Source organism: Sinocyclocheilus rhinocerous, unplaced genomic scaffold, assembly GCF_001515625.1.
Source record: "Sinocyclocheilus rhinocerous isolate Xijiao unplaced genomic scaffold, SAMN03320098_v1.1 scaffold708, whole genome shotgun sequence".
Classification (NCBI taxonomy): Eukaryota; Metazoa; Chordata; class Actinopteri; order Cypriniformes; family Cyprinidae; genus Sinocyclocheilus; species Sinocyclocheilus rhinocerous.
Window position 1 is genome coordinate 1,475,836 of NW_015635523.1, and position 15,629 is coordinate 1,491,464.

At 36.4% G+C, this 15,629-nt stretch overlaps 1 protein-coding gene across 19 annotated transcripts in view; it reads right to left on the bottom strand.

Moving 5' to 3' along the window:
• LOC107747009 (disks large homolog 2-like) overlaps positions 1–15,629 on the bottom strand; it is a 115,816-nt gene that overhangs the window by 12,830 nt on the left and 87,357 nt on the right. For 15 of the 19 annotated variants that reach the window (XM_016561408.1, XM_016561400.1, XM_016561409.1 and 12 more), the window contains 4 exons: positions 12,691–12,805; positions 4,750–4,926; positions 2,960–3,035; positions 594–693 (listed from right to left, as the gene is read on the bottom strand). In XM_016561408.1, the coding sequence (XP_016416894.1) occupies positions 594–693; positions 2,960–3,035; positions 4,750–4,926; positions 12,691–12,805 (468 nt within the window). Of the gene's footprint in view, positions 1–280; positions 327–593; positions 694–2,959; positions 3,036–4,749; positions 4,927–12,690; positions 12,806–15,629 lie in introns of all 19 variants that reach the window. The other 4 variants (XM_016561401.1, XM_016561413.1, XM_016561404.1 and 1 more) reach the window with 2 other exon arrangements.

Genomic DNA, 15,629 nt, shown 5'->3' on the forward strand with positions numbered 1-15,629 from the left:
ACATTCTCGACATACAAACTAAACAAAAATCATTTGACAACTATTGACACATTATGTTCATGCAACATTTTAGCTACCACATAAGCCTAAGGATGATAAAGCAGGAATCCCTAAAACATTACAACCTGTGGACCAACATATATTAGTATTCTGACATGCAGACAGGCCTGTGGTTGTTTGAGACGGCTAGGACGGCGCAATGAAAAAGAAAAAATCTGAACTGAAATGTTACATATGTGCTTAGGAGAGGGGTATTGGGTCCATTCTTTAACACACTTACTCAGTGTCTTTGCTCCGTACCCGTCCTCCCCTATTCCAGAGATGTCCTACACCACACAGTCGATCAGAGAGGCGAGGGGGGTGAAGAGAGAGAATGAAGGAGGATGGGAGACAGAGAGACAGAGGAAGAGAGAGACAGTAAGGTTGTTGGTGGGGCGGGCAGTAACGCCAGCAGAAGAAGGAGGACATGGGCTTCCTGGAGCTACCTACACACACCTAGACCTCTCAACCCACCCCGAGGATGCGTTTGTGTGAGCGTGTGCTGTTTTTATGTACCTACGTGTGAGAGTGCACGTGCGTTTGTGGCTACTTACGTTCCGAGTCACTGCCGTCTTGCTCGTCAGCGTCCTTGTTCTTGTAGAAAGGGAACTTGCGTGAAAAGATGAAGTTCTTTCTACGTTTTTCACTGAATGACTGTGCGGAGAGAGAGCATGGTGCAAACAGGGGGCTCTAAACGCTGTCACAATCATGCTGACAAAAACAACACAACGACCGGAGCTGGACGTGAGGGACAGCAGCAAAGAAACAACCACACATCCAATTGTTTCTTATTGGCAGGACCATTCACCTAAATGAAATGAGCAATTCACTCATATTAAATACGCTAATTACATTATTTTGGGCTCGAACCGAAAGCACTTGGATGATCCTGAATAGGTGATCTTTGTTTGTTGTGAAGGCTGATCCAAACCCTGCTGTCCATGACGTCACAGCACCTGAGCTGTTTTCAGACAGCTCAAATGTATTCAAATTAAAACATGATCAATAGGAATGAACATACAAGGGAGGTAAACAATGATAAACAAAAGACAAACTGAAGCTAGTTTAGTGCCATGCAAAGGCAAATGGGACTCAACAAAAAAAAAATAAAAAATAAAAATACTCATATTAAAAAAACAAGCATGCAGGACAGGTGCCATGCTGATCAAATGGGCAAAATCTGTGCTGCTCGTGTGTAGTATTATGATGCTCTGAAGGTGAATTGTTTTTAAAAAGGTTATGAATTGCAAAGAAAAATAAATGAGGTAACATATATGTGACTGAGGTGATTTTAAACGTGATTTTCTAGCTGATTTGGTGAACCTGAGGTCAATACACTGCCTGATATGAATGTAATTTTCCTGATAAATTACAATCTGTGATGGTGAAACCAGACTAGAATATGTCCAGATCATCCTTTACCACGAAATTAAAAGAAAAAAAAAAAAAAAAAAAATTATATGAATATGAATTTTATTAAATCAAGCCTATTTAAGGACCATTCATTAATGTAAGGACCATATTTTTTTGCATTATGAAATGTTATTGAAATTACTTTCCACCCAGCAGTCATTTCTGTAATGCAAAACCAAATAGGAAACAAACAACAAAAAAGGTGAATTTTTAGGTTTAGGTTGTATGTAAACATCATTGTAGTATATATATATTTTTTACTGAATTCAATTAATGCTTTAATAAAAAATAATCCAGACATGAGAATTAGATTTTTTTTTTTTACATAACAATAATGAAAATCTGAATTTTTATGCTTAATTATCAAGAATGTCAATGGTTCTAAAAATAAGCTTAAATGTCTTAACATTAACAAAATAAATATTTTTTCTTATGATCTTGGGGTAAAATATAACCCAGACATTTCTTAAATAGATTCACAGATAAATGTTTAGCAATAAAATAAATATACAATTTTAATTTGAGTGCTTTTGTGTGTATTTGTGTTTTTTTTTAAAAATATATTTTAGCAGTGTATGAATGAAACCAATAGCACCCCTGATAGTGATTAAAGAGAATATTCATAACTATGCTAATCCTCTCTATTATAATGCACATAAACAATCCTATAATCAATGCATTTTCAATCAACACTGAAATCCTATGAGCCATAAACCTGAAATGATACATATACAAGTTGGTGCATCTTAACACAAGACAAAACCACACAACAAAATCCTCAAGTAATCCATCAGTGCCAACACCCCCACCCCTCTCCCATCTTCAAAAGACAGAGGGAGAGAAAAAAAAAGAAAGAGGAACAAGAGACAAGAAAGCAAGGGAAATTTCCAGGCCCGGCTGCAATGTTGCTATGGATACTAGCGGGAATCATAAGGCTAAAAATCTGAACAGCGCTGCGGTTGTGTGCCAAACTAAAAATACACCCTACATCCTTCGGTTTTATTCAGTTCACCTCTCAAACACAAACACAAGAAATATTTACTACAGATGACCTTACAATACTGATCTCATAAAAGACGCATTAGGAGACACATTTATGTACAAACGTAATATTGAAGCTGCTTCTGTGAGCTGCGCTGCAGTACTGAGGCTGAGAGCTCAGAGTGAGCTGTCACACTGCGGCAGAAGGAGAGTCTCACACACACACTTTCACTCTGACTGACTGACTCAATGACCCACCAGCACAACTTGAAATGGGAAAATAAATTCAAGATGACAGGGCACGACAGAAACTAAGCCGGATAGACTGAAGAAAGGGAAGAGACAGACAGATATTACACTAGATGAGTGAAGAGACACAACAGGGGCTGCTGGTGAACTGTCTAAACTGTCATTAAATCATTGGGCCCTTCCTGCTAACACCTGAAAACTGGGGCGAACAGAATTTGGGATGTTGGCACTGATAAAACCATTTTCAAGACAATCACTCAACAAATATAACACTTACCCCTTTAGAATCGAGGCTACCGGGTTTTGCATTGAATTTAACTGTCTTCAGACGAGCTCTCTCTTTTCTCTCCACCCTGCCACAGTAATAGAGACAAAGTCAGTGAATGTTCTACACAAATGTACTTATACTACATTCCTACGGTTTCCACAAAAATATTATGCAGCACAAACTTTTGTGTTTTTTTTTTTGACAAATAATAATAAGAATTGCTTCTCAAGCACCAAATCGGCATATTAGAATGATTTTTGAAGAATCATGAGACACTAAAGACTGGAGTAATGACTGAATTGCTATCACAGGAATAGATTACATCTTAAAATATTTTAAAATATAAAACTGCTATTTTAAATTGAAAATACACAATATTATAAATTTTTCTATAATTTTGATTAAACAAATGCAGCCTTGGTGAACTTAAGAGACTTCTTTCAAAAACATAAACAAATCTTACCATAATCAAAACTTTTTTTTGTCCTAATTTTGTTTTACATGAAAAATTTTTTCCCTGATATGTCAAATCAAACAGAATGTTGCTGCTTTACATTTAAGACTTATTTATGTAAATACAGATTAGAAATTAATAGACAAGAATGTGATAGGTTAATATTAATGAACGACCCATTTTTGCTGCTTATTATTCACATGGTGTATTCAACACTTTCATATCAGAAGAGGAAAGAAAATTCTGTTTTCCATTTTATGTTCCCTTTAAAGAGCAAACTTAAATATAGGGCAGTAGGGTAACGATTAGAACTAGGGCTGTCACGTTTTTTTTTATTCAATTAATTGTATTAAAAAATACAGTTCAGTGAAAATATTAACTTGACACTCTACCTTAAAAAAGGGGGTACTCATGTTAAATTTTTTAAGAATTAATGAACATAAATTTAGGTGGCTGTACTAACTAAATATTGATATATGCAATTTACTGAGATTAATCTGATAACTTGGCATATCAATTAATTTGATCGTATTTTTACATTTCCTGACAGTTCTTATTAAAAAGGTAATGTTGGATGTGGTTTGTGGTTATCAAGTTACTAAAGGTAGCACAAAACACTTCAAAGGTGGTAATAAATCTGCACTGGTCACAGGTTCAGTCTTCAGTCGTGTAGGTGATTCAGCATGAAACTCACCTCCTCTTGCTGGGGATGACGCCCATCTCCTCACTGTCCCCTTCAGGCGTCACTCTCCTGGCCTGCCACCACTCATCATCAGATGCATTGATGACATGGAGGATGTCTCCATATCGGAAACTGAGCCCCTGACTGGGCAGACCACTATCCTTCGTCCTCTCATAGTCAAACAGAGCCCTGCAGAGAGAGAGAGACACACACACACAATGTCAGTTTTACAGACCTGACACATTCACGCAACATTTCACATCCGTCTGTCACTAAAACAGTCTTGAATTGGCAGTAATGGCTGACTCATTCTAAAGCAGCATGCGTGAAATGTGCAGATACAGCTGTAAACAACATCATATTATATGAATACATTTGAGGGGTATGACTAGTGCGCCATTATATGGTCTGTTTTAAAAAATAAACAGTTGAACAATAAATTTTTTTCTACTTATTTCCTGTCTCTTCTCTGCTACAGAATAGAAGTAAAAGTAAAAACATAGACTGCAAATACTAAGAATATGTAAATATTATAAACAACAGACATAATATCACATAATATCACTATATATATATATATATAAGAAATGAATACTTTTATTACAAAAGGCTGCATTAAATTGATCAAACGTGACAGTAAAGACTTTAACACTTAAAAAACACCTCCTCTTGCTGGGGATGACGCCCATCTCCTCACTGTCCCCTTCAGGCGTCACTCTCCTGGCCTGCCACCACTCATCATCAGATGCATTGATGACATGGAGGATGTCTCCATATCGGAAACTGAGCCCCTGACTGGGCAGACCACTATCCTTCGTCCTCTCATAGTCAAACAGAGCCCTGCAGAGAGAGAGAGACACACACACACAATGTCAGTTTTACAGACCTGACACATTCACGCAACATTTCACATCCGTCTGTCACTAAAACAGTCTTGAATTGGCAGTAATGGCTGACGTGTTGTAAAACAGCATGTGCAGATACAGCTGTGAAAGGTACAACAAGTGCCACTAGCCACGGTCAGCACATATTATAGAGTAGCACACACTCCTCATAACTGTGTGTATATTTCTGAAGAATGTGTGACACACATTGTTTTTTTAAATTGTGATATTATTTCACAATATTACTGTTTTTACTGTATTTTTGATCAAATAAATGCAGCCTTGGTGAGAATAAGAGACCTCTTTCAAAAAACTAAATCTTGCTGACCCTAAACTCGATTGACAGTGTAAACAGGGAAATCAGGTCTTTCTCAAATGCTGCAAACCTCAAAATATATATGATATATTTTACATCATTTTGATTGAGAAATCTCAGCTCCTTCACATAATAGAGAACCTCCGGTAAGTGAGAAGCACAGATCAGAAATGTGAAGCCATTTCAAAGGCAATCACAGTTTACTACGCACTCCTGCCATCTGAAGTGGGTGAATCACTATGCAGCGACAGAAGAAACCTCTCATTCATCCTCATATGGAGGAGCACTATCAAGAGAAATAGGCTAGTGTTTCAAGAATAACCATGATTCATGTACTCACCATTAGAAAGAGACATAAACTCTCTATTTAAAAAACAGATTTTACACTGCTGATGTAGACAAAGACCAAATGAATAGAAGAGTTTAACCTGAACCGTTTGAGGGAAGCATGTGCACTGGAGTCACCCACTGATCTTTAGTATGCACTTCAAAAATAAGCAGGACAAGTAATAGCTGTTTTGTTTTATTTTTGTACTTTCGATTCTATTCTCAAAATTTGGCCTGCTCCAGTTTTAAAGCCATGCTGTTTTCACCGTTATCTACCTCCAGCAGGGCTGTGTGGATGATCAAGCGGTGAAACACATTAAAAGGAAGCACTATAGCTGAGACGCATCCACACACAAAAGAACAGACAGGCTGCCACGGTCTCCTATAGGCCTGCCCCACTGAGTACACAATACAAGAGATAACAGCAATAATGCCCATTAAACTCCTTCCTCCAGGTACATTTAGTCACTGCAAGCCTAGCTGAAATGCTTCAATGCAGACCTGCGATAAGCTGAATCAGAGTTATTGCGTTTCATGTTTCTTTCTATTGTCTATACGGTTTCTAATTCTGTTTGGGTGAAAACCAAGGAGGCCCACTAAATGACACCCACCTCCTAACGGCAAATGCTTACAAAAATTGTAAGGGCAATCGAGGCAATTGGGGGATAAGCAAGCCAAAGTAAACCAAACTTTGACCCCTTGATCTAAATGTAAACACAATAAATATGTGGATGTCCGATAACAACAAAAACAGGCATCTATTAAAGACATTTATCATTTTAGAACAAGCTGTTCCTAAAATGCTGACATGACACCACACACTAAACAGCACTTCTGCATATTCAGCCCTGATAAAAGCTCTCATATAAGAAGAGACTCTCCTGAATAAAAGTGTGAGAGTTTGGGAAACAAAAAAAAAACAAACAAACAAAAAAAAAACAGGCAATACTAGCACACTAGCCGCATCTTCTCTGTTCACTGCCAGCACTCACATCACCTCTGCTTTATATTACCTTTTGTAACCATGACAACACATCTGTTTTGGAAAGGAAGGCTATGATGCAGATGCAACAAATGAGATGTAAACAACACAAAACTGGCCTAAAATCAATGAAGGGGCTAATGATGTAATTTAATAAAGGATGAACATCAAGTGTTCATGTATATATCTTAAAATATATTATATTTTTGTGTGGATATAAAAAGGTAAGTATTGTAACTGTGATTAAAATGATTCATGAAAAGTTAGATTACATACACTACCAAAAGTTTGGGTCGATTTCTTAATGTTTTTGAAAGTCTCTTTCATAAGTCTCTTATGCTCACCAAGGCCGCATTTATTTGATCAAAAATACAGTAAAAAAAGTAACACGGAATTATTCAATCAACAATCGATATATAATACTGAAATACATTACCGTTTTAAATAACTGTTTTATATATTTAAATAGGGCTGTCAAATCGATTAATCATGATTAATCGCATCCAAAATAAAAGTTTTTGTTTACATAATATATGTGTGTGTACTGTGTATATTTATATGTATTTATAAATTCATACATATACATGTATATATTTAAGAAATATACATATTTTGGATGCGATTAATCATGATTAATCGATTTGACAGCCCTAATTTTAAAATGGAATTTATTCCTGTGATAAAAAAGCTGTATTTTCAGAAATTGTTTATCCAGCAGATCCTTTAGAAAGCAGTAAACATTTATTTAAAATAGATTTTTTTTTTAAAACAACAACTTACTAACCCCAAAACTTTGAATGGAAGTAAATACACAGGCTTGATTAAAAATTCCCAAAACAAGTAAAATGTATCTAACATTACACAGCATAAAACATATAACAAACTAAAAATAAATATTTTCTCTGTATATTGTGTTTGTGATCAATATTATCCCAAGGATGAAATCAATAAAAAGATACACAAGCTACACTGCTGTGAGCAGATACAGTACCTGCATGACAAAATGAATGGGTTGAACATAATGGCTGGCACATATGCTGCTCTAATGGATGAAACATTCAATCTCACAGATGTAATTTCACAAGCATGCATTATTCCACAACAAACACAATAATAAGACAACAATCTGCACTTCCAGCTGTATTTTAGCAGAAAACGCTCTAAAAATCATGTGATGGTGCAAATGGCTCCATTTGGGTCACTTCGGTACAACATTATTCATAAACAAATAAACAGATCCATTACAAATTATCCTGAGTGCAAGAAGAAATGATCCACCACACTATACACAAATAAAGTGCTGTCTTCAATGTCCTCGTTAACCCTTGTTTCATTAAAGGATCAAATAAACACACACACTGGAACACATGCCTAGGGAAAAAAGCACATGTTCCCTCTCATCGGCCAATGAAGACGTTAAGGTTGTTATGGAAACTGCAAGCTATTGTACAGTTGAGATAAATAATATTTTTTTATGTTTGTATGCTGGCAGGTTTCTCAGCTTATTACTGTGAATTCATTTCTCCATGGCATCATTATGGCAGTGATGCTTCTCAAGACACTTCCAAAAAACAGCACGTGTTAGTGCAGGCTGCTGACAAAAACTCAAATTTACTGTCATATGACACATATTGAATAACGCTCTCTCTCCCCTCTGCAGGCATTATGTGCCCCTACGATAATAAATAGAACATATTCTTGTCTCTAAAGCATTCAGCCGATACAAACGATGAAACAGATTTATAAACTACCAGATGAAAGAACCAATCTGCAAACATTCTGTATTGCAAAAGCTGTATCTTATAGCATTATTTATATACAATTATAGCACTTATTAATATTTTGAATGAGCTTTTTATTTAATATTTTATTTTTGCATTTTTATGTTTTTGTAATTTTTATTAGTTTTTTATTTAGCTATATATACTTACAATGTATAAATTTTAGTACTTTAATTTATTTAATTATTAAATTACAATTTTAATTTAGTTTTTTTTTTTAATTACATTTTTATTTCAGTTAGTGAAACAATTTTTAACAGGTTCTGTTAACAATAACAACACCAGTTTAAGTCTGGCTTAGGGCAGGTTTTTGCACTGAAATACTGCATGCAAAATTGCCAAAACTCTTTAGTGAATTCGCCCCTGAGAGATTTTCTCTTGTGATTTATTGTGTGGGTCTTGCAGTAGAGCTGCAGGGCTGAATCTCTGTGTAACTGCAAGAGAAACAGTACAGGTACAGTATGTGTGTAATATACAGTGCTCAGCAGAAAAGGGTACATCCATGGGTGGACAGCATTTTTCCACTACAGCAAATGTCTGTAACATAATTTGTTAAGAGAGAGTGCTGCCTCAGTTCTTGAAAAAAAATGAGTGTAGTATTTGCTAAGCAGTAAGATAAAAGCTGAAGCCATCAGCATGGCAAAAGGGGGAAAAAAGCAATACATCTACAACACGCAAACTAGAAGAAAGTGTCAGAGTGCTGGCAAAGGTGCAGATAATGTGGTGCTTTTACTTGTTACAGAGAAATGTGGCGTTTAAAAGCCCTCTGAGAGTAAAGTGGAGTGGAATCTGTATGTGTAGATCAGCGGCCTCATAGCGATAAGAGCCTGGGCTAGTGAAATAACAGGACCCGAGCTGACATTTGCAAGAATGAATTACATACATTACAGCAACTGAAGATTTTATGTGATTATACATTTTTACAATTTGTGAAGAAAATGTGAGAGGTGCTTGTTAGTGCGAAGTTGCTGTTGGGGGTGGTTTGCTGGCCAAAGTCAAAAGAGCCCACCTTCAAGGTGGATATCTGGAAAATTAAACTAAAAACACAAACATAATATCAATATTCACGGGATTATAAGAAAATAAGTGAATCTCTAGCTCTCTCACTGTCACAGTCCCTAGACACATCAAAGCCAACTTCTCGCTAAATAAATCAAACCAGACATCTGTGCAATTTATATTCTGAAATTTACATTTGCGCTGGACTTTCCTGCATAATAAGCAGGATAAAGAGATGTATATTTCCTTCTCCGATCACACAGAGGAAGGGTGTTGTTATGGTTACATGTAAATGCTACTGCAGAAAAAGAGAGAGACTCCGAGAACGCTTCGAGGAGGTAAATAAGCAGTGCACACACACAAAACACAGACGCATGCTTCCGCGTTAAGAAATTGTGATGTTGATTCATTGTGACAGAAAAACTGAAACATGCTGACTGAGGAAAATCACTCAATAACTGACTCATATCCTATCCTAACTCAGTCAGTGTGTGAATGGAGTTGTGTATGCATTGCTTTTACATTGACATGTGCTTTCTATTCATAGTTTGCAGCCAACAGCGATCACACCTCTGCATTCATCTCACCAGAACTCAGCGGAGGCAAACTGGAAATTATACTTTTGTCATAATTTTCTGTTTCCCTCTACAGTTTTGTGGAAACTCCTGCCTCACAACCTTCTCCTTCCTCAACTGCAGAATTCTTAAAGTATAGTATACCGCAGGGGCCATATTGTATATTTATATTCAAGTTTCTTTTCCTGAGATACACTTATATTAGTCCATGACATGTTCAAGTAAAGTTCTTGTACCAAAACAGCAGTAACAAACAGGCTGTTTTTGCCACAAGACTTCTGAATGTAAATTATGTATTTTTTTTATCAGGATCAGCCAAGTTGCTGAATGTAAATATGGGTACTCAGCAGTTTGCAATAGTGTTGTTATTGTAAAATGGACAGTTCACCCGAAAAAAAAAAAAAATTCTGCTATCACTTACTCACCCTAGTTACAAATTTGTATGAGTATTTGTAGAATCCATACTATGGAAGTCAATGGCTACCGTCCACTGTTTGGTTAAAGTGTTATAAAAATCTGTTCTGATTTTAAAAATTGTGTAGTGTATTTAGACTGTGTTTTTTGCTGTTATTGTGAGTAGTCAATGGTCAAATTTATTCAGAAATCCAAGGGTTCACATACTTTTTCCTGTAACTGTATGCTCATGGTTGTAATGCAAATACCTTGATAAGAAGGGAAATACAAAATACAGTTTTCCATTATATAATCCCCATAACAAGACTCCTAAGTCGAGCATTAGGAAAATCACAAACCTAACAAAACGGTGACTTTAGCGAGATGATGTGTTCTGCAGCAAATAAATGACTGCCTACAAGGTCTGATTTCCTGTGTCTCAGCTTTTCCCAGCATCCGTGTTCTGCAAAACCAGCCAGCTCTTCGGACTGGCTATGGCACAGTACAATTATCTAGCACCCACAGAGGGGGCCTGCGGCATTAGACTGCGGCTGGGAAGGAGATATTGAGCATCTTTTAATGCTGTGGGAGCGGTGCATGATGTACATCATGAGGAGAGGTGTGTATATGTATAATTGCTGACAGGAGGGCTATTTATCACAATGGATCTCCACAGGTGCGCTGGTTCTGCTGAAATTTTCCACCTCACACACAATAACGAAGCCAAATCAGAAATCTACAGCTGCATGTTGCTACCAGCTAATGAGGAACTAATCTCTGTTCTGCTGACTGCATTGCGCAACATATCTGGGAGAATCATAATAGCTGTTCAGAAGAGTAGCCAAACAATGCTATGGCATGGGACGTTTGGAGTGAACCTGGAGGCTAGAATACATTACGTAGGTCTTAGGATTTTACTGTTTATCTTCATAACAATTACTTGAAAATATTTACAAATATTTAGTAGCCTCTGGAAATGGGCTCAAACTATTATCATGGTGGTTCTTTCTTTAAAACCATTTTTTAATTAAATATTAAATTAAATATATAAAAAATAAATATATTTTTAAATATATATTTGTTTAATTCTATGTATAAATTACATGATAATATTAAATATTAAATAACATATTATCTATTAAATACAAATACTAAAATAGTCAGTGAACGTGCATCGAAGACTGACACCGGAAGAGAAGAAATTGTGGAATAAAATCATTATTTTTGTTTTCTTTGTGCACAAAAAGTATTCTCATAGCTTCATAAAATTAAGGTTGAACCACTGGTGTCACATGGACTATTTTACCGATGTCCTTACTACCTTTCTGGGCCTTGAACGTGGTGGTTGTGTTGCTGTCTATGGAGGGTCAGAAAGCGCTCGGATTTCATCAAAAATATCTTAATTTGTGTTCCGAAGATGAACAAAGGTCTTACGGGTTTGGAATGACATGAGGGTGAGTAATTAATGACAGAATTTTCATTTTTGAGTGAACTATCCCTTTAAGAACAGAGAAGAGGTGAGCAAAGAGAGGTTTCTTGGAGCATCTTATAATGGATCACTGTTGCCACTTTCCTACTGATTTTAAATATCAATAGTTCTTCTAAATGTCATGTAAAACAATGTGATCCCCAATTCTGGCTGATCTAGGATCAGCGCTCGCACATAAGACAGCATGTGCTCCCTTGAGAGTGTGTGTGTGTGTGTGTGTGTGTGTGTGTGTAAGCAAGGCATACTGGACACTTATGAATTCTGACTCACTCAGATACCCTGCTGGTTCACACGCAAACCCCTGAAGTGTGTGTATGTGTGCTTGTGTGTATAACAAACATCTCGCTCCAGGCTGGAAACATGTCTCATTTCCCAGAGAGACCACACTCATGTTCACATCAATCCAACATCAGTCCCACATAACAAGAGTGTCATGGAGAGACACTTAACAGCAAGTTTACATGATCAGAGGCTGCTGGGATATCAGTATCCCATCTGTGATGACAGAAACATTCATTCCAAGTCATTCACAACCAAAAAATAAATAAATCATTTGTTTTTCATCTTGTTTTTCAGTAAAAATATGTAAACAACAAGATAAACTGTCTTGAGAAGCTAAACGGTGTGAGACAAGACTTGTTTTCAGAGAAAATCTATTTAAAATCTATTTGTTTTTATGTTTCAAGCATAAATCTTCGCTAGTTTTTGCTTAAAAAAAATAAAAATAAATTGCCATTGGGGTAAGGATTTTCTGAAGCTTTTTAGGATAATTTACTGAAAAACATGAAAAACACAAAGAAAATGAATTCTTGCGGTTCTATTAGTGTATGTAAATTTATGTAAATAGATGAGGTCTACCTGACATAGAGTGAGCGTTTTTGATTGGTTCTGAGGGATCCGGATCCAGAACTCATGCTGTGGTTCATCATCTGCTCTCGTAAGTCATGAATCTTGGCCTCGAAACGCCCGTATTCTGTAAACACAAACATAACCAAGCAAGAGTAAACATAATGCAACTTTTTTTTTTTTCAAATCAAACATCAAGCTCTGGAATGGCAACCCTAAAACCACAAGAACAGAACAGAGCACATGCAAACAAACAGTCTCAAATCAAATAATTAATAAAAAAGATCCCTCGGGAGAAATGCTGTCCAGAAAGGATGTGGTGTTGTAGAGTCTTAGTGTCTGAGATGACAGCTCCGATCGATACAAGATACAGTAGCTGTTCTGTGCTGACTTCTAGCACAAGGTCACACAGTCAATATAGGAAATGTAGAAGAAATGGAGAGAGAGAGAGAGAGAGAGAGAGAGAGAGAAAGAGAGATGGTAAAGTCATATTATGTATCTTCTTTGGTGCAAATGTATGATATCCGATAACATCCCACTTCTGTCTCTTTGTTATATGCAGGCTGATACCGAATCTCCACAGATTGATCATTCTGCAAGATAATAACCAGCCGACTGTATATTATCCATTAATTAATATATGCACTTTAAGACCCTCTATTGTTGTGTTTTGTTTCGCCTTCCTTTGGGGGGGTTCAAGCCTTAAGCCTCAAAATCCCACAAATATCAGAAAATGTAAATTTATGTGTGCCCTTGATAAAAACGAAGATCCCATTTCACAGCTATAATAAGATCCCATATAACTTCAAAAATATGATAATGATAGCTTCACCTGATTCATAAAACCTCTGCAAAAACAGAACCGTTCAAAAGTTTTGTTTGTAAAAACAACAGTTTTCAAAATTATAAATAATAATAAAATGGTTCTTGATCACCAAATCAGCTTAATAGAATGATTTCTAGGGATGCACCGATACCGATACTGGTATCGGTATCGGGCCCGATACTGGCGGTTCTTGATTACCAAATCAGCTTAATAGAATGATTTCTGAATGGAACAATGGCTGCTGAAAATTCATTGCATTCACAGGAATAAATTACATTTTGAAGTGGATCAAACAAGGTCAAAGTTGGCTTTAGGTTTTAGGACAACTTTGATGAAAGGTTTTGATCCACTTCAAATGTTGACTAGTGTATATTAAAATAGAAAACTGTTATTTTAAATTGTAATAATGTCTCTCGATATTTCTATTTTTACTATATTTTTGATTATTAGTGAGCATTAAAGACTAAAACTTTCAAATGCATTAAAATGCATCTTACCAACCCCATTAAAAATTGGTGTAGATACAATTTTCATTCAGAATAAATTACTAAATTGGCAAATAACAGTGAATTAAACATCAATTTTGAAGTAGAAAGACCAAAATAGTATTGTATACTCCAGCAATCTGTGTTTTATATACTTTAGTAAAAGTGTATTTTAGTGTTACACTATAGTGTATTTTTCAGGATGGCAAAGACACAGACACTCATGAGCTTTAAAACACTGTTTTGCCCTCCTAAAACAGGACTCATGCTCTTTCAACAGGTAATCTAGTGCATGGCAGTTTGTTGAGGGTGCTGCACACCTCAGCCCTGTTTCAGCAGAGAACTACATCTGCTGTGGCTGCTGCTGAGACCAATGCACACACACACACACACACACACATCGTGTGCTCAACCTGAGCACTCAGCAATGCCCCAAAGCCCAGTCTGAACACCATTAGACCAACCAAACCAGCACAGCGGCCCCAATAGTGCACCTACCACACCTGAGCAACATGTTACAGCTGATTTGGCTCCTTTTCTGGTTGCTTTTTTTATTCAGTGTCTTTCATTTTGTTTGAACTCATTTAATTGGTCTAAAAATATCTTATGCAAATAAATAAACCACTAATTAAGTAGATGATTTAAGCAGCTTCTGATGATTTAAATGAGCATGAGGGTCATATCAAAGGGTCTACTGAGGAATAAGGCTGATTTGAGAGCCCCGTCTGTCCTTGCAGGAACTCAAAGGTCAAATGACAAGTAAATTTTGTCATTAGGCTGCAGGCTGAGAGAGGAAGATCAAGGACAATTATGATGATGATACAATCAGTGATGTGCAGTAAACGCTTAAAAAAAAGACCTGACTCACAAATATATGCACATTCCCTCCCAATGAAATATGCTAGCCTTATTTAAATCACTCTGGAAACTAAGCTCTACCTAAACAAAAACAATGAAACAAAGAGATTCTTCTTCTCCAGAGAAAAAGACAGAAAGAGAGAGAGAGAGAGAAACAGATTAAAGAGTCTCAGAGTGGTGCAAATCTCAGACGGAGGATAAAGTAGAGAAGAGAACCCAAAACAATCCTGCAGTGAGGGATGCACTCACCCTGAACAAATCCACTCAAATTAAATAAAAAAAAATCTGCTGAGCACACAAACCTTCAGGAGATGTTTTTTGGGAACATCGTTAGAAATGTTTGATATTCTTTTCTAAATAAAGATCCAACAAAATTTATACATCGAGAGCTATTCGCCAAGGAAGTTGTCAGAAAACACAATGCCGAAATAACAATATCATGCACAGTTATGACATAAATTGCACTTTTCTAAAGTATAACGTTTTTGTCATTAGGCTGCAGGCTGAGAGAGGAAGATCAAGGACTATTATGATGATGATACAATCAGTGATGTGCAGTAAAAGCTTAAAAAAAATACCTGACTCACAAATATATGCACATTCCCTCCCAATGAAATATGCTAGCCTTATTTAAATCACTCTGGAAACTAAGCTCTACCTAAACAAAAACAATGAAACAAAGAGATTCTTCTTCTCCAGAGAAAAAGACAGAAAGAGAGAGAGAGAGAGAAACAGATTAAAGAGTCTCAGAGTGGTGCAAATCTCAGACGGAGGATAAAGTA